The following is a 17592-nucleotide window of genomic DNA, read 5'->3' as shown; positions in this document are numbered from 1 at the left end:
GCCCTGATGTTAAAAAGATCGATAAGACTTTGATTTGTCAACCCAACTTTAACCTCGACTATCACTATCAGAGCAGGGTCCTCTGGAGCTGTTCGAAGCGTCGTCGAGGCCGATTTCCACAAAACCCTTTTATCATCTACCCAGTGACGACTAGCAACCATGGTGTAAGTCCCCATCGTCCTCGACGTCGAGCAGCGACTGATTATGCCCCCAGTAACTTCACCGTAGGTCAGCAAGCAATTTTTTTTTCTCGAAGGCGATCGTTGGTTCTGACGCTGCGATGAACAGATCAAATCCGTGCCCTTATGGACAGGGCCACTAACATTCGTAACATGAGTGTTATTGCCCATGGTGAGTGACGAACATCGCCGATGTCTCAACCCACCCCATTGCTCACTGCGTTATCTAGTCGATCACGGAAAGTCCACCCTCACCGATTCCTTGGTCTCAAAAGCCGGTATCATCGCCCAGGCAAAAGCTGGAGAAATGCGGTTTACAGACACGCGTGACGATGAGAAAGAGCGTGGAATTACAATCAAATCGACTGCCATTTCCATGTATTTCGAGCTCGACAAGGAGGACTTGCCTTTTATCAAGCAAAAGACCGAGGGTACGTCGTGATGCGTGTTATCTAACCGAGCCATTATCTGATCCCATCGTTATCTTTGCAGGACACGAGTTCTTGATCAACTTGATCGACTCGCCTGGACACGTTGACTTCTCATCCGAGGTTACTGCTGCCCTCCGTGTTACCGATGGTGCCCTCGTCGTCGTCGACTGCGTTGAGGGTGTCTGCGTGCAAACCGAGACTGTCCTTCGTCAAGCTTTGACTGAGCGAATCAAGCCCGTTGTCATCATCAACAAGGTCGACCGTGCCCTCCTCGAACTTCAGGTTTCCAAGGAAGACCTCTACCAATCCTTCTCCCGTACCATCGAGACCGTTAACGTCATCATCTCGACATACCACGACGCCGTCCTTGGTGATGTCCAGGTCTACCCCGACAAGGGTACCGTTGCCTTTGGTTCAGGTCTCCACGGATGGGCCTTCACTCTCCGCCAATTCGCCAACCGATACTCAAAGAAGTTCGGTGTCGACAAGGAGAAGATGATGCTTAAGCTCTGGGGTGACAACTACTTCAACCCCGCCACCCGCAAGTGGACCACCAGCGGCACCACCGCCGACGGCAAGTCATTGGAGCGTGCCTTCAACATGTTCGTCCTCGACCCCATCTTCAAGATCTTCGACGCCATCATGAACTTCAAGAAGGACACTGTCATGGGCATGCTCGAGAAGCTCGACGTTAAGCTCGCTCCTGAAGAGCGTGATCAGGAGGGCAAGGCTCTCCTCAAGACTGTCATGCGACGATTCCTTCCCGCCGGCGACTCCCTCTTGGAGATGATTGTCATCAACCTTCCTTCCCCTGCCACTGCTCAACGCTACCGTGTTGAGACTCTTTACGAGGGTCCCATGGATGACGAGTGCGCCATTGGTATCCGTGACTGCGACGCCAGCGGTCCCCTCGTCCTCTATGTCTCCAAGATGGTGCCCACCTCCGATAAGGGTCGCTTCTATGCCTTCGGTCGTGTCTTCTCCGGCACCGTCAGGTCTGGCCCCAAGATTCGTATTCAGGGCCCCAACTATGTCCCCGGAAAGAAGGATGACTTGTTCATCAAGTCCATTCAGCGAACCGTCCTCATGATGGGTCGTTACATCGAGCCCATCGAGGACTGCCCTGCCGGCAACATCGTCGGTCTCGTCGGTATCGATCAGTTCTTGCTCAAGAGCGGTACTTTGACCACTTCCGAGACTGCCCACAACATGAGGGTCATGCGATTCTCCGTCTCCCCTGTCGTCCAAGTCGCTGTCGAGGTCAAGAACGCCGCCGATCTCCCCAAGCTCGTCGAAGGTCTCAAGCGTCTCTCCAAGTCCGATCCTTGTGTCCAGGCTTGGATTTCGGAAACCGGCGAGCACATTGTTGCCGGTGCTGGTGAGCTTCACTTGGAAATTTGCTTGAAGGTTTGTCCTCCCTCTTTCTATTCATGTCGCAGGATCACTGACCCTTGGTCCTAGGATCTCCAAGAGGACCACGCTGGTGTCCCCCTTAAGATCTCCGACCCCGTCGTTCCCTACCGTGAGACCGTCAAGGCCGAGTCCAGCATCGTCGCCTTGTCCAAGTCGCAGAACAAGCACAACCGTATCTTCGTCAAGGCCATGCCCATCGATGAAGAACTCACCAAAGCCATCGAGAACGGTACCGTCAACGCCCGTGAAGATTACAAGGTCCGGGCCCGTATCCTCGCCGACGACTATGGATGGGATGTCACCGATGCCAGAAAGATCTGGTGCTTCGGTCCCGATACCACTGGCCCCAACTTGCTTGTCGATGTCACCAAGGGAGTTCAGTACCTCAACGAAATCAAGGATTCTTGCGTCGCTGCCTTCCAGTGGGCCACCAAGGAGGGTGTTACTTGCGAAGAGAACATGCGTGGTGTCCGTGTCAACGTTCTCGACGTTACTGTAAGTATTCAACCTGTGAATGATGCGAATCGTTTATTCATCGGCCACCTTTAGCTCCACACTGATGCCATCCATCGTGGAGGTGGACAGATCATTCCTACCATGAGGCGTGCTACCTACGCTGCCTGCTTGCTCGCCACCCCTGGTCTCCAGGAGCCCGTCTACCTTGGTAAGCGACTGTGAATTTAATCTGAAGACATGTGCTAACGTCATTGCAGTCGAAATCCAGTGCCCTGAGAACGCAATTGGCGGTATCTACTCGTGTCTCAACAAGCGACGTGGACAGGTCTTCAGCGAGGAACAGCGCCCCGGAACTCCCATGTTCACGGTCAAGGCCTACCTCCCCGTCGCCGAGTCCTTCGGCTTCAACGGAGAGCTCCGCTCGCACACCGCTGGCCAAGCCTTCCCTCAATCCGTGTTCGACCACTGGGAGCTCATGAACGGCTCTCCTCTCGAAAAGGGCAGCAAGATGGAGGAACTCGTCACGAAGATCCGTACTCGCAAGGGTCTCAAGCCTGAGATTCCTCCCCTTGACACCTACTACGACAAGCTCTAAGTAGTTGTACATCGTATCGCATTTTTTCTCTAGGATTTCATAGACCGAAACGTTGTTGTATATCATCTGTACTTTTTTCTGTCATCATCATCAATCAAAAGCGTTACTGGTCACCCAAAACGAGCGAGAATACTTTGTGACTCTGGAGAAGCCGAAAATGATTTTGTGCAGGGAGGGGCGTGGGAATAAATTAGAAATGGAGGAGATGGGTGCTCTGAGCAGGAGCAAGAGACGATGTACTGTTCTGTCTTGTCTCCCAACGATCCATTTACTTAATTTGCCCCTTTTCAGCCTTTTTGCAGTCCTTCCGCATTTTCTTCTTTGAGCAACCACCCAGCCGCCCCTGAACACGACCAACGACATCTGCCAACTCACATCTCCACAATGGCCGCAGCCCTCTCTGGATTGTCCGCCTCTGTGACGCGTATTCTCTACCTCACAGGCTTCCCAAAGGAACTCAAGACGAAGGATATCCAGTCCACCTTCTCCGATTATGAAAACCTGAACGGTGGTTTCAAGATTAAGTGGAGGGACGACACCAGCCTCCTCATCGTGTTCAATGACCCCAGCATAGGTCAGTCATCACTTTATATTCAAGGAACTGTATTTAACCTTGTCTTCTGTAGCTAAAAGAGCCTACTTGCACACGATTGCATATCCCCCGCCCATCCTCAACGGGGCCAGCATCCGACCCTATGACGGCCCAGACGCACAGAGCGTTATCCAAGCAGTCAATGCTCGCTCACAGCACCACTCGAACGCCTCACGCTCACATAATGCCCGGGCAGCATCCATCTCAGTCATCCCTGGCGGCCGTGCCAATCAGTCTGGGTCTTCCAACCACCGCCATACCAATCACGGCAACGGTCCCGCCTCCCATGTCTCGATCCCGGAACATCCAGGCACAAGTGCAGCAACGACAGGTGGAAGGGAGCCGTCCCCCACGCTCCCAAACCTCCCTTCACACCCCACATTGAATGCGTTGATCAGCTCGTCACTCGGGGAGGCCGCCTTGGTTCACTCGGACCCTGCGATCTTGGCTGCCAGCTTGCAGTCGTCTGTTTCGGCCTCAAGCGGCGAATCGAACACGAGCGCAATCGGTCCAAGGATTGGAGACCCTGGAAAGAGGATGCTGGGAGCTGCATTGGGCGTCAGACACCCTGGATTGGGTGGGCGAGTGAATGGGAGTAACAACACTAGCAGCAACGCAAGCCCTGCAGGGCAAAGCGGCGTGGATCTACCGAGGGCCATGAGTGCTCTCATTGTTGCGGACTCCTAAGTGCCTAGTGCGCTTCTGGAGCTGGAGTCGCGGAGCTCTCTTTTTTGCGTTTTCAGGGGTTTTCATTTCGTTATGCAACTTGTTTTTTTTTTTTTTCTAATCATCAACACCCTCGTTTCCTCTCGTTTATCACACCCAATGTCTTTCGTTTACTTTTGTCTACTCTCTCTCTCTCTCTCTCTCCATCCCTTCAGGGATCCTTTATCAATGTAATACGCCTTTTCCCCTGTTACCTCCTTATTATTCCAAAGCACCATATATACATATAGTGTACCATCACCCTTTCTCCTTCATCCGCTTCCCTGTTGTTCGTCCAGTGTAACCTGTCGCGAATCTCTTGTTTGATATCACACTCCCCGGATTAACACTTCTCCTCTCCCGCGTTACCTGCACCTGTTCTCCTTCATCCGTTACCTCCTTTCCGGTTTCATCTCTGGATTCGTTCTCCTTGATTCACTACCTAGTCGTATATCCGCTTCCCCTCTTCACCGTTCTCCACTCGATTCGACGCGTGCGCAGTTCTGCGATTCGATTGACATTTGCCATGTTGGCACACGTCTTCCATTGACTGACTGACACCCCTGGCAGATACTTTTAGTGTTGCCGAAAAGGATATGATAATAGGGAGCACGTAGTAGTCGTAGTGATCGTCCTCTTTCCTCTCGAACCGATAATTGTATAGGATATTCAGAAAACAGCCTAAATCTATGCCTATAGTTGCGTCAAGTACTACCCATGGTTTAAATGAACTTGCAATCGACTTTTGGGTGTACTATGTTTGAGCTTGGCAAAGTTCACCAGCAGACGCACACGATCAAACTCAAGCGCTGGTGTTCTTCCTTATCTACCACCACCATGACGGACATTGTTGAAAGGTCGGGCTTTCCGCCAGGGTATTTTGTGGTCCGTTCTGCAGCTTGTGAGAGACTGCTGGACGTGAGTGGGGACGAGATTGAGGATGGGACTGAGATTGTGTTGTGGCCCGAGAAGGAGAAGTCGTTGGTCGAGAGTGAGTATGAATACGAGCGTAAACGTGCATTGGATTCTTATCTCGTATCCGGTAGCCTTCCGCGATTCTGGTGCTAATAATCAGGTGCGTTGGGTATTTTCTCCACTGGGACTAGAAGCAAGGTGACCTGACATAGTTGACTGAAACCGTCACCGCGTTTGAAAGGTGTTCTTCCTCGATGCTTCTGGGGCGTTATGCTCGAGATCGTCAGGGCACGCTATTGACGTTGAAGGTGAGCGATCTATCCACGAAACGTGGGGTATGCTAATTACTACTCGTTGCAGGCGGGAAGCTTGTCCTCCGCCACCGCCGTCCCATTTCCTATCCGTACCCAAACAAATACGCCCATCCTCTCCCTCGTTTCACCTATTCAGCTTCCACAGGCGAAATCGAAGTCCATTTCGAATACGATCCTGCCTTTCCAGCCCAAACTGGCGCTCCGTCCCAAAGCCCGTCAACGACAACGGAAACATGGCGAACCAAACGATACCTCCTAGTTTCGGTTCCTATGCGCAAGCCACGTACGATAATCGATGACGCCTCTGAATTCCTCAGTACAGCTTTTTTAGCTCCAATTGCACTTCTTAGCGGGCAGCAACAACAGCCATTGCGGCATTCCAAACCGGACGAGGTGTTCGATGGGAGGATTGAACTTAACGAGGAGGATATAATTGACGAAGAAAGGGGTGAGGAAGGGGAGGTTGATGATTCTGGTGAGATGTTGAGGCAGGTTAGGGTGATCGCCGTGGATAGGAACGAGGGCAAGAGGAAGGTCAGTGAAAGGGCGAGGAAGAGGAGGACGTGGAACGTGTATCCTTTACGAAAATCGAATGCGAGGACCGGGGGATTGTAGGTCTCTTGTATATTATTCCTTCTGCATCGTAATCCTTGAATGAATTCCTTGGAGAGGTACGAGCATGAGAGGGTCTATTTTTTGTTTTCCCGCTGGGGCGTTACTCAGTCACAGTCACGTGAGCTAATTACGCGTGGCGTGTCACACTTTTCTCGTGTCACAACCTGGGCGCTAATCACCCATTCCACCACCATGGTCCGCCGAACTTGGACAAAGCCAACTCTATCTTAATCCTCGATACCCTCTTATCGATTGACGCACCCTGAAGATATGGCTCACAATAATGTTTTCGTCAAGACGATAACACACTTGAAAGACAGACCGAATGCGGATCATGCGCTGGAATTGCTGAAAAAGACGGCGTCCCTTGTAAAACCTATCATGAGGAAGTATGGGTGGATTTTGCCAGAGCTGAGCGAGTTCTATCCCGACAATCCTAACCTACTTGGTAAGTGTCTCTTATTACGCGCCTGGGACCACGCCGTGTGCTCATCACAGATTCGTAGGATTGAGTGAGTAGGGCTTGAGGTGTGCGCAGCGCAGTGAGAACAGGCGCTGACCTCGACGTTGCATCGCTGCACAGATGTGAACGCTGGCCAAAAGATCTTGATTCGCCTTCGACCTTACAACTCTCCGACATGGTTCTACGACTTAGAGGACATCGTTGGCACCATGCTACACGAAGTATGTGTCCTGCCGTTCCACTTACGTGGCCCGAGGGCTGCAATCTGACTCAACTGACCTGCACAGCTTACGCATAACGTCCATGGACCGCATGACGATAAATTCTATACTCTCTTGAACAAGCTGCAGGAAGAGTACTATGCTCTGAAGAGGAGCGGGTACGCAGGCGAAGGGTTCTATTCTCCAGGACATAGGTTAGGTGGCTCGTCTTCTTCCTCGTCACGGGATGTGCCACCGCATGTTGCGCGTCAGAAGGCGCTTGAAGCTGCGCAAAAGAGGAAGCAAGTATCTCAGGTCCTTGGAAGTGGCTCCCGAACACTGGGTGGACTTGGGGGCGGTCCCTCCACACGAAATCTTTCCCCGCGGGAGCTTGCTGCTCGTGTGCGTTGACACTTCTCTCTTTAGCTACTCTTTCCTGTTGTTAAATTGCTATCATATAGGCTGCGGAACGCAGAATCAGGGATGCTAAATCTTGCGGTTCCCAGCAGGGCCGTGAACTGGCTGAACGCGAATCGGCCAAGGCTGCACAGGAAGGGATCCGGAACGAAGTGATCGACCTGACCCTGGATGATGACGACGATCTTTGGGAGCCAGACTGGATCTCTGATCCTGAGGATGGCGACGACGAGGTTATCATCGTCGAGGAGGTCCACAGAGCGCCTACAGTCAATGGATCAAAGATGAAGGATAGCGGAAGACCGCCAGCGCCCCAGGGGAAAGGCAGACAGAGGGCAATTTCCCCCAAGCCCAAGGCGAGCTCGTCACGCAACGCGTCTTCTTGGGCCTGCGATCAATGCACGCTCATCAATGAGGGTACTGCGAAGGAGTGTGACGCGTGCGGATTCCGGCCCAAGCCAGTCGAAGAGTTGGTTGGATGGACTTGCTTTGTATGTGGAGAAATTGGGATGGACCACCAATTCTGGTCCTGTCGAAGCTGTGGATCTATCAAGGCCGAGAGTTGATTCTGCCGCTTCCAATACCCATGACACTTATGGACGGCACACCAGCATACCCCTCGAGTACAGCTATTCCATTCCCATATTCCCAGTACTATGTAGTACTGTATATACATTTCCGATGCTATTGCCCATTTCCATACAACGTTCAGCCAGTCCGAAGGATCAAGTGAACGCCGCTGTCAGTGCTAATCACATCGCTCATCTTCCCAACCTCTAAAGCAAAGGTAGCATCTTCAAACGGCTTCTGCATCTGTCCACGTCCAAACCACCCCAGATCCCCTCCATGAGAATGGGACGAACAATCCGAATGAGCCTGAGCCAACTCGGCAAACTTGGCGGGATCACCGCCGATTTGGGCTTCGTATCCCTTGAGGATTTCGATGGCTTCCTCTTTGGTACGCGTAATGTTTTCCTAATCATTCCCGAGAATCAATCAGTTCTTAGCCTAAGCGACTTGGTGGGTGGGTTATAGCATACCTCCTTCCAACTTGAAGGCCTCCTGCTATCTCGGTGCTTGACCAGGAGATGGCTAGCCCTGACCTGGCCGGCGTGAATGCCGCCCTGAACGCCCTCTCCCTTCAGGTGTTCCTTCGCGCCGGGAAGGTTGTTAATTTCTTCTTCTGTCATACCCTCTGGAGGTTCCCAGCTCGATTTCTTGGTCTCAGAATTGAAGAAGTAGGGAACCCTGCGAGAGTTGGACATGCGAATCTCCCATCCTGCCCATTTGTCTGCCTGATGATCAACGGGTGGTTTCAGCGTTAGCGCTTGGTTTTTGGCGTCATGAAGGTTAATCGTATTGTCTTACCATGTTGTAGGTGTGGATCGATGTGGTTCTGGTCGTAAAGGCGGTTCGTCAGGTTTGCGGGGAGATGATTGGGAGGCTGTTAATGATGATGACATCAGCCTCGGTTACTACGCGATGGTCATGTGACTTAATCTAGTACTTAGGGGCTTTTTAGCAAGTTGAAGCTTGACCAACGACCATAGAGTCCTTCGAACTATGGACAGAGACGAGGCTGCAACTGGGCTTATATTTATAGACTGAATGTCTCTCGGAACTGCTGTGAGTTATTTGTCTCAATCGAATATGTATTGCCGTTGTGATACTCGAGTCACATGGATGCAAGGCAGTGGAACTACATAGATACATAGGTAAGAGACCATTTAGGCGGCCGCAGGAGGCACAGGAGAGGCTTCGGGGGCAGCAGCAGGTACATTGGCGGCACCTCCAACACCACCTGGGCTAGGGCCAGCGGCACCGGCACCGGCACCAGCGCCAGCGCCAGAAGTAGCGCCCTCACCTCCAGCAGCAGCAACCTTAGTAGGCCTGCGGCGGTTGCGGCGACGGCCGCCCCCACGAGGACGACGGCGCATACCACGACGGCCCTTACCGAGGCGGCGGTGACGACGGAGACCGCGGCCGCGGCCACGACCACGGCGGCGACCCATAGCTAGCTTGCGTCCTGTTCTACGGGGAGGAGTGGTGGCGACTTCACCACTCTGGCGTTCAACGAGTTCTGCGAGGTTCTCGAGGTTACGAGCCTCCAATTCAGAGAGGACATCGCCTAGGTCTCTAACCTCGAGCTCAGCGAGACCTTCCAGAAGCTCGCGCTCGACGATTTCGCTGATGTCTTCGAAGCCTCGCTCCAAGAGGTCATCGGAGACGTCCCTCTCGAAGACGTCGAGGTCCTCGAGGAAATCCCGAGCTTCAGCTGCGGGGGCATCCGTTGCTCCAGGACTAGGGCGGCTGAAGAACCTGCGTCGTCTACCGTACGGACCTCTCCTCAAGCGGGACATAGTGCCACAGCGTAGAGGATCGCGAGCCTCCAACCCGAAGCCGTCGTTAACATCCCTGGCATCGAGGTCGAGATCAAAATCGAGTTCACGGGCTTCAACGTCGTAGTCCGTGAAATCGCGGGCTTCAAGGCCGTCTGCGCCGTCGTCAAAGTTCTGTCATTCCGGGAGAAAGGTAAGTTGGGTGGAGAGCATGGGTTCTCGATATTTACACACGTAGGCAGCGACAGATCCCAGGAGGGCGGCGACGACGAGCGCCGAAGATAATGAAATTCGCATTTTCGAATGCTGAGTGTCCGGTAGGTCAGCTTATTTTTCTAGCTAGAACCGAAGGTACTCACTCTCAAAGAGAGAGGATGAAGTGATAAAGAAAGCGACCTAGATATCAGAAGGGTAGGTGAGCAAGGACTTGGGTGGAGAAGGGGGTGGTAACCCTCACAATGATATGGGTGGAAACAGAACTGCCAATGCTTTGCTGTCCCCATAGTGGTTTTATACATATTCTACCCTGATATGCAATCAGATCCCGTTCTCGTCGAAGTGCGCCCACGTCAGGGCTGTACTCAGGCGTTGTTGCCCAGGATGACCATTACATACCACTAGGGCTTAGAGAGAACGCTTACAGCAACATGGAGATACTTTACCGCCCATGGCGGTTCAACCCAAATTCCATGCTCACTTTCTGTTCGCAGCCTCTGGGCCTCTCGTTTCTCGAACACGTTCAGACTAGACGCCAGTTACGCTCCAGAGCTTGAACTTAGCCCTTCTGTCTGTACTTTGGCAAGGTTCTATACCTACAATTAATCCGCGAAGGTGATCTAAACCACTAGGGGATGAGATCGACTTGGGGCAACGTAACGATCGGTGGACATGGGCGCTGAACGCGAGGTCTGTACCATATGCAACAAATCGAAATCAGTGTCACAGACTGGGCTACAGTGGAGTTTTCTCGACTGGAAAGAGCTTGAACGAGCTGAGTAGCATCCAAAACGGGCGGTTATTTGATATTTGATCACCATCAATTCCCGGTGAACCAGGCGATCTGCTTCGTCACTGACCGCCATCATCATAACAAGTTTGAAGAACTGAGAAGGGGCCATACTACTTCAATGGCTGTACCTGTTGGCAAGCTGGAGCGATGCCATACTGGATACCGTCATCCGTTCATCTTTGGTCTTATCTTTTCCGGAGGAGTGGGCGGTGAGTTCGAACAGCGTGTATTTGTGCCCGGGATCCCTGGCGCTAAAGCATACCATACCCATTACTAGATATTCCCCTGACAGTCCGTGATATCCTTGTTCAGTCATCGAGCATGCACTGAAACGACTGTCCGTGGTTTTATTGAAATGACTGGCACCCGTCTTGCCAGCTGGCAGATTTGGCCATGTCGCAGTTCTCTGCTGAACTTCGTCGGAAACCGGAATGGTGGACTCGGTGCTACGACGTAGAAACGCAAAGCGTGTGGGCTGAAGAGGCTGTCGATAGGGTATGGGAGGTGAAGATCCCATCGTCAACCACACAGATCACCCTTAGTAGAAAGCAGGTATGTCCCCATTTCACCATCGTCCCAACTTCGGGTGCTGACGGACCCTTAGATACAGTATGTCCTAGACGAATTGGGGGGCTATGCCGAACTGAGAGACGAACAAAATCAATGGTATGTCATTGATTCTCCACGTCATTTATCTTTCGACAAGATGATGGTCGAATCAGCTGTAATTCCCAACTGATGCTAATGACCCACTAGCCAGGTATCATGCTTCGAACGCATATGGGAATCCTATTCTTTACTGTGCCCCGATCTCTCTGCGACACTTGAAGGCCAATTTGATCGACTGCGACAAGAACTCGTCGGAAATCGTGCATTGCCGAAAGAGACCTTCCTCGTCGACCCTATGCTTTGTAGCCTCATCTATGGTCGTACCCTTGTTACTGTCTCTCCCAGTCGACCACCTCGACCAATCCCTCCACCAGGTCCAAATGCCGACATCTATACGATATGTCCGAAATTCGCGATGCTACCCTCTGATGTCGAGGTCTCGGGCGATGGCACTGCAAGATTTCTATCCTACATCAACAATCTTCATTATGGAAGCAATCCTGTGCTCTACAACGCACTGGAAAGGCTCTTGACCAGGTCGATCCCACTGTTCGAGCATACGCTGACGGATTTGCATCGAAATAACCCGCTGCATCAGAGGATCAAAGGAGCATCGAGGTATACGGTTTGGGACGAACCTGATCCACCGGAGCATTCAGACGATGAGGATGGGTGGTCGGAGTTTGAGACGACGATGAGGAATTGGGTGATGAATCGACCAATCGAGCTCCCTGATGTTCCAGTTACGGGGTATTCGGGCGAGAGACAGCAACGACGACATGTGGTTAGTCTGAGGGGTAGGAAACTGCAAGTGGTCACAAGGGTGCAGGAGATTCAGTTGGTAAGTCGAGGCCTATGCGGTACTTCACTGAAGTGGATTGACAATAACCTTTATAGAATCCCGGTGAACCTGAACATCCCGGTTTCGAATGGCATGTTGAGGGTATGCGGAATGAGCGAATAGTTGCTTGTGCAACCCATTTTTTGACATATGTGCGCTTCCCTGCCCACAGTCATACGGAATCCCCTTTGCTGAATTAGTTTTTTTAGGAGAATTTGGATCCGTCAGGGTCAATGGAATTCAGGATGGCGGTTGCACATCCTCGCGGGTTCATCCCGGGAGACGAAGGCGCAACCTTGCGTACCTGGGGTTTCATGGACGGCGACCCATGTCACCAGTATAATGGAGCTGTCCCACTTCGTGCAAACCTCAGTGTCAGTTATCCGAACCTCTACCAGCACCGCATCTCCCCTCTCCGACTTGCCGACACATATCAACCAGGCCGTGTCACTTTTGTCACGTTCCTTCTTGTGGATCCCGACATCCAGCCCATTATCTCGACAGCGAATGTTGGGCCTCAACAGGCGCAGTGGATCAAGAAGGCGTTGTACGACACCCTCTGCCCTTCACGGCTCCCGGCTGAGTTGATAGAGATAATTTATTCCAAATGCGACTGGTTGCTGCACGAAGAGGATGCAAGGCAATACAGGGAGGAATATGTGGATCTTTTGGTTAACTTTACGGCCAGGAACGACCAGTGCTATTTCTCATTACCGTTCGATGCATGGGCTGGACAATGATATACTTGACAGAAACCCAGCGCCTGCCCCTTGTTAAACAGCGTTTTAGAGTTTGATGGGCGATGCCTCTGCATGTTGCTATACTAATCTGTGCAGCCACGGCTCGGGCGCGTACTATACTTGAGCGCATGTCCCATGTTCTATAGTATTAATCCATTGATTACAGATCTGGTCCGGCTATCCATCCCTCTTAACCGTAGGGCTGTGAGTCATCTTCCGGATGCTATATAGATGGCGGTTGTAAATCGCTAAATGTCGACTTGGTCTCGAAACCACTCGATCTAGTTCAATACTAGTATGGTGACTTCTGCCCCTTACATCCTCGCCTCAGCGTTCTCGACGAAGCACTTCGACGGCAATCCCGCTGCCATTGTTTTCATCGACACGGATGTCGACCTATCGATTCTCAGGGGCTTATCGAAAAACTTCAACCAGCCCATGGGCACTTTTGTTAAGCCACCCGTACAACCGGCAAAAGGGGAGAAAGTGGTCTCAACAGAAATTCGATACGTGACTACGACTGGATTAGAAGCCCCTGTTTGCGGACACGCGACTCTCGCAGCATCCAAAGCAATTCTCTCGCTACCCGGCTTCTCCGATGCAGGCATTCAAGAGTGTCGATTTCGGACGCGAACCGCTGGTGTAATATCTGTCAAGGTTCTGGATGATGGTTTTTTTGAACTCGAGCTGCCATCGGCTTGTCCGGAAGAGGTTTCTCGAGAGGAAATAGGACGAATCACCGCCATTGTGCGTCGCGCCTTCAAAAGGGATCTAAACGTAGTCGGGGTGAGGCATGGAGGTGCTAAATATCCTCACAGTAAGCACTGTATGCGCCTAAAGGCCATGTACCGGCACTGATGTATTTCAGTTCTCATGATCGAAATAGAAGAGGACGAGAACCTGGCTGAAGCTGTGGTAAATGTCGGCGTTTTTGTGAGTCTTCAAGTTTCTCGGTTCCCGTCAAGGCAAGATGGTGTGACTAAATTAAGGCTTCCAGTCAGAAACTGGGTACGGTATAAACGCGGTTACCTCGATTGCAGCCAAGTCTGTCAGCGACGCTGGCGAGCAATACACATGTCGGATGTTCAGTCCGGAGTTACCTGGAGGGGAAGACCCCGTCTGCGGCTCAATGCAATGCGTACTGGCACCTTACTGGTACACCAAGAAAAATATTCCTTCAGGGACTCGGATTGTGTCAAGGCAAGTGAGTCCGAGGGGTGGGGTGGTGCACATTGTCTGGGATCAAACGGATGGAGTGATAAAGCTTCGGGGAGCAGGCCGAGTGCTGGCTCAAGGACAATGTTTCTATTAGACCGCCTGTAGAATGAAATCGCTGTCTTGTGCAGAAGTGTAGGGGACAATATACGGGGCACCGCGCCTTAGTGGCACGCATCGTTCGACGCGTAGCCGTGCGCGTTCCGTCCCTCCAGCACAACGCTGTCAGTCGAATGGCAACCGGCCAACCGCTGTTCCCGATTCGGGGAACTTGGCAATTCGACACTGAAGCACCGTTTGTCGTCCATTGAACGCTGTAAAATGGGCAAGCGGCTGAAAGGAGACAATAGCAATGGCGGCCTTGCGCATTGTCCAAAATCAATATGAAGCAGTGTCCTGAAGTATTGCAAGTACTTGTGCTTTGATCAATGCCACATTGGTCTGCTGGTACTCATATAAATAGAAGGACGCCGCAGAGGTGCCAACAAGCTGCTAGAAAGCGCTCCCAACCGCCCACTATCATACCTTCTTATACTTCGCTGATTTTGTTATGTCTTCTTTGAATCTCATCTGGGACGATGGTTCCACCGACACTCTCTGGTCTGAGAGCTACGCCAATGCCCAATGGGCCGCTTATATCACCGAACGAGTACAGGCCAACCTATTTAAGGGACTGCTTATCCAAAATCTCACGGAGCCTGAAAAGAAAGTCGACGTCATACTCAAGATTGCTCGACGCTCCAGTTCAGAGGAAATGAAAAGCCTGAAAAACGAGGCTGGCTTCTACGGACGCGAGCTGGTCCCCCTTCAGGGCGATGTAGTTCCTCGTTTTTATGGTCTCTGGAGCGCGGACATTCGCGGAGTTGAATTTGCGTGTTTGATCCTCGATACGTGCATTTCCGTTCCCATCACAGATCCTAGAGAAGCGATGTATGTATTTCTTTACGACCTCCGTATTCATTGGTACACGAACTGACGCCAAGTATCTATTAGTCGACAGGCAGTGGTATCCGCCAGCAAGATCCACTCAGTCGGGGTGAGCCATAAGAATCTCGATCGCTCACCCTCGCCTTTCTACTGGAATGGCAAGGCTATTATGTTTGTCGACTTCTCTGGTGCGACCCGACACGAATGTCGGGGTGCCGTCCCGAACGTAATTCATTTCTGCGAAGAGTTGACCGCCATGGAGCGATTCGTCCATAGTACTATTCCAGGCGGTGCGGCTGCGTTCACGCCGCGAACGGCATGGTACATCCCTCAAGGTATCTGGAGAACTTGATTGGCCAATCCTGCGTAATCCGTGTGTACGACAACGTCATTCAAAGACGTAGTTCGGTGCAAGAATACAAACTGAAGGTTGACTTTGTATTTAGAACCTGTGAGAAACGTACTAATTTGACCAGAGTGTGTGGGAGTCCCGCTGTGTATCTGCCAGGAGGCTGTAACATGAGAATATCGGTGGGCTAATACGAAGGAAACGAATTAGCGTGTTTGATTGTACTGACCGGTACTGACCAGTCATTCTACTCGGTGTATTTGTTCCTATCCGATGCGGGAGATACTGTCCTTTCAGGTTTACAATACGGGAGGTGACGCCTGCGGCTGAAGTATGCTTCTCCAGGTTGCACGAACATGGTCCAACGGAGGTAGAATGCTGTGCCAAAGGCCGTCCAGAAGCAGAAGGTTGGCGCAAACTACTTTGACATCTAATGGGCCTATCGTCTCGGAGCGTACCGAGCGGTCCTTCGACTCCTCGACGATCGTTTAGCTTCGGTAGCCAACCATCAGGGATGGAGCCTGATGTGCGCCATTATAGGAGTATGAGATTCTGAGATACAGAGACAAGGACGCGAACTGTTTACCGAATGACTTCGGGAAAGATGGCTCTTCTCACCGGGAACTACCAATTGTTCCACCCAGTTAGCACGCCTCCCGCATGCATAGCGTTTGCAAACGGATTGAAGGAGTTTTCTCATCCTATAGGGGGCCCTGAACACCATTGATGAATGTATTGCCTGCCATGCAACGTTCATCCTCCATGGCACATTCCGCAGTCGTCATGATATGCATCGACACCCTAGACGAAGGCATTTCAACATCACACCGTGCAACTGAAAAATGGACAAATGAAAATGGTCCCATTCTTCGCGTCCATCTTGCCATTGCGGAGACTGTGTCTGGCTGGGGATAAGTCTGTAGGCGCTTATGGGCGCTTGATCGGGGCCCAGATGCCCTTTTCAGCTGCAAGGCAATGCAGCTAAAATTAACTGGGTGGGTAAGGCAATAAACATTAGGGAATCATGTTGGCTCGAGGTACAAGCCGAAATGGTCAGTGCATGGAAGAGCTTGATAGGGTTGAAGTGATGTTGCCCGTACCTGACTAAAGGCACGGTACCCCGTGCCATGGAGTGGGACCAGGGACCTAGCAGTTGACAGAGGTCAGGTACAATCGATATCTATAATACAACATGATGAACCCATTTCCACCTCGTGAACCCAAAGATACATGATAACGGGATTATAATGAGAGAGAAGAAAACATATATTCAGAGCGGGCAGCCGCCAGGGAAGGGGGAAAAGGATGTCGTGGTTGGCCTTGCATCGAGTTTGAGAAAGAGTGTGATGTTAGAACGTGTAACGTTGATTTATGAGATGGATGAATTTTCCGTGGATGATTCGCGAGGCTTCAAGAGTCGTCGACCTAGAAAGAGTGACTAAGACATAAGCCCTTTGTCGCGCTATGAGATATGCATCTCCCAAGGAGGCGCACAAACCAGAAGTGAGACGAGCGAAGGCGACTCCACTTGGACCTCCTAAACTGAGCGCAGTGTGGTCGAGGACAATCGATCGGGAAAATCGTCAGGGTTCTCCTTGCGTGTTTGTTGAGCTCGACGACTTGCTCTCGCCCTGGGGTTGTTGGTGGTGGTGGCCACCACTAGTCGTAGTGGGTGGTTGAGCGCGGGAGGTCTGTTGCTCAGCAGCTCTTCTGGATTCCGCCCAGAGACGAAGGGTGTACTCGTGCAGGGCGCGTGAATAGAGGGCCAGAGGGTCGTTGGGGTCAATCTCGGGTGGAGGAGTGGTTGAATTGGTGGACATGAGGGAGAGAAAGAGAAAGTAGAGAACGTATGTTGAGAAACCAGACCGCTAAAAAGCTTTGAGCGTGTATGAGCTTTACGCGGAATGAGGAAAAGGTGTGGATGTTGGTACCGGCCCAAATATGGTGCTCTTTGGTTCTAGATCAATCACCCTGAGATGCAAAACATTTGACAGGAAATGGAGGTAGCCCGGATCGCTCAAATGGTGAGTCCTGACAAAATCCGGTCCATTTTTTTTACACAAAAACAAGGAGGTTGGGACGGATTGCGCCCGTGGGACACTGGCAAGAGAGCCGTCCTTGGTCTCCACAAAAGTGACCATCCCGTCACATACAACATACCCATTCATGTGGCACGTTACGTGCCCTATTCATATGTGGCATCAACACCTTGAAATTCGTCGCAAAATGTGTGGTTCTATCACGGCGAAATTGTAGAGAAACATTGAC

At 51.6% G+C, this 17592-nt stretch overlaps 9 protein-coding genes across 9 annotated transcripts; 6 read left to right on the top strand and 3 right to left on the bottom strand.

The window, feature by feature from the left end:
* The first annotated feature begins 77 nt into the window (after positions 1 to 77).
* Positions 78 to 3194, top strand: CC1G_00516 (hypothetical protein). Its single transcript, XM_001829285.2, has 8 exons — positions 78 to 164; positions 215 to 228; positions 289 to 351; positions 410 to 610; positions 672 to 2017; positions 2072 to 2518; positions 2573 to 2687; positions 2737 to 3194. The coding sequence occupies exons 1-8, from the start codon at positions 160 to 162 to the stop codon at positions 3072 to 3074; spliced, it is 2529 nt and encodes an 842-aa protein (XP_001829337.1). The 5' UTR covers positions 78 to 159; the 3' UTR covers positions 3075 to 3194.
* Positions 3195 to 3320: 126 nt separating this feature from the next.
* CC1G_00515 (hypothetical protein) lies at positions 3321 to 4353 on the top strand (the record flags this gene model as incomplete). Its single annotated transcript, XM_001829284.2, has 2 exons — positions 3321 to 3648; positions 3701 to 4353. Exons 1-2 carry the CDS (start codon positions 3459 to 3461, stop codon positions 4351 to 4353), a joined length of 843 nt encoding a protein of 280 aa, XP_001829336.1. The 5' UTR covers positions 3321 to 3458.
* Positions 4354 to 5208: 855 nt separating this feature from the next.
* CC1G_13737 (hypothetical protein) lies at positions 5209 to 6215 on the top strand (the record flags this gene model as incomplete). Its single annotated transcript, XM_002912159.1, has 5 exons — positions 5209 to 5362; positions 5418 to 5446; positions 5528 to 5594; positions 5647 to 5883; positions 5932 to 6215. 5 exons carry the CDS (start codon positions 5209 to 5211, stop codon positions 6213 to 6215), a joined length of 771 nt encoding a protein of 256 aa, XP_002912205.1.
* Positions 6216 to 6485: 270 nt separating this feature from the next.
* Positions 6486 to 7989, top strand: CC1G_13736 (hypothetical protein; the record flags this gene model as incomplete). Its single annotated transcript, XM_002912158.1, has 4 exons — positions 6486 to 6663; positions 6799 to 6899; positions 6966 to 7280; positions 7340 to 7989. 4 exons carry the CDS (start codon positions 6486 to 6488, stop codon positions 7859 to 7861), a joined length of 1116 nt encoding a protein of 371 aa, XP_002912204.1. The 3' UTR covers positions 7862 to 7989.
* Positions 7990 to 8003: 14 nt separating this feature from the next.
* On the bottom strand, positions 8004 to 8666 carry CC1G_00513 (hypothetical protein; the record flags this gene model as incomplete). The annotated part of the gene is made up of 3 exons (XM_001829282.1): positions 8004 to 8270; positions 8336 to 8590; positions 8664 to 8666. The coding sequence occupies 3 exons, from the start codon at positions 8664 to 8666 to the stop codon at positions 8004 to 8006; spliced, it is 525 nt and encodes a 174-aa protein (XP_001829334.1).
* A 356-nt stretch (positions 8667 to 9022) lies between these two features.
* Positions 9023 to 10018, bottom strand: CC1G_00512 (hypothetical protein; the record flags this gene model as incomplete). Its single annotated transcript, XM_001829281.2, has 3 exons — positions 9994 to 10018; positions 9869 to 9940; positions 9023 to 9808 (listed from the first exon to the last, which is right to left on the bottom strand). Exons 2-3 carry the CDS (start codon positions 9929 to 9931, stop codon positions 9023 to 9025), a joined length of 849 nt encoding a protein of 282 aa, XP_001829333.1. The 5' UTR covers positions 9932 to 9940; positions 9994 to 10018.
* Positions 10019 to 10522: 504 nt separating this feature from the next.
* Positions 10523 to 12833, top strand: CC1G_00511 (hypothetical protein; the record flags this gene model as incomplete). The annotated part of the gene is made up of 8 exons (XM_001829280.2): positions 10523 to 10540; positions 10729 to 10852; positions 10956 to 10980; positions 11138 to 11195; positions 11248 to 11309; positions 11400 to 12093; positions 12150 to 12245; positions 12303 to 12833. The coding sequence occupies 8 exons, from the start codon at positions 10523 to 10525 to the stop codon at positions 12831 to 12833; spliced, it is 1608 nt and encodes a 535-aa protein (XP_001829332.2).
* Positions 12834 to 13130: 297 nt separating this feature from the next.
* CC1G_00510 (hypothetical protein) lies at positions 13131 to 15327 on the top strand (the record flags this gene model as incomplete). Its single annotated transcript, XM_001829279.1, has 5 exons — positions 13131 to 13650; positions 13702 to 13766; positions 13831 to 14037; positions 14545 to 14978; positions 15042 to 15327. The coding sequence occupies 5 exons, from the start codon at positions 13131 to 13133 to the stop codon at positions 15325 to 15327; spliced, it is 1512 nt and encodes a 503-aa protein (XP_001829331.1).
* Positions 15328 to 16479: 1152 nt separating this feature from the next.
* On the bottom strand, positions 16480 to 17202 carry CC1G_00509 (hypothetical protein). Its single transcript, XM_001829278.2, has 2 exons — positions 16823 to 17202; positions 16480 to 16749 (listed from the first exon to the last, which is right to left on the bottom strand). Exon 1 carries the CDS (start codon positions 17142 to 17144, stop codon positions 16908 to 16910), a length of 237 nt encoding a protein of 78 aa, XP_001829330.1. The 5' UTR covers positions 17145 to 17202; the 3' UTR covers positions 16480 to 16749; positions 16823 to 16907.
* Positions 17203 to 17592: the final 390 nt, after the last annotated feature.

This window comes from Coprinopsis cinerea (assembly GCF_000182895.1).
Source record: "Coprinopsis cinerea okayama7#130 chromosome 1 map unlocalized cont3.1, whole genome shotgun sequence".
In the NCBI taxonomy this organism is placed as follows: Eukaryota; Fungi; Basidiomycota; class Agaricomycetes; order Agaricales; family Psathyrellaceae; genus Coprinopsis; species Coprinopsis cinerea.
Note: the sequence above shows the minus strand (reverse complement) of the source record. Positions and strands in the feature narration are given on the sequence as shown.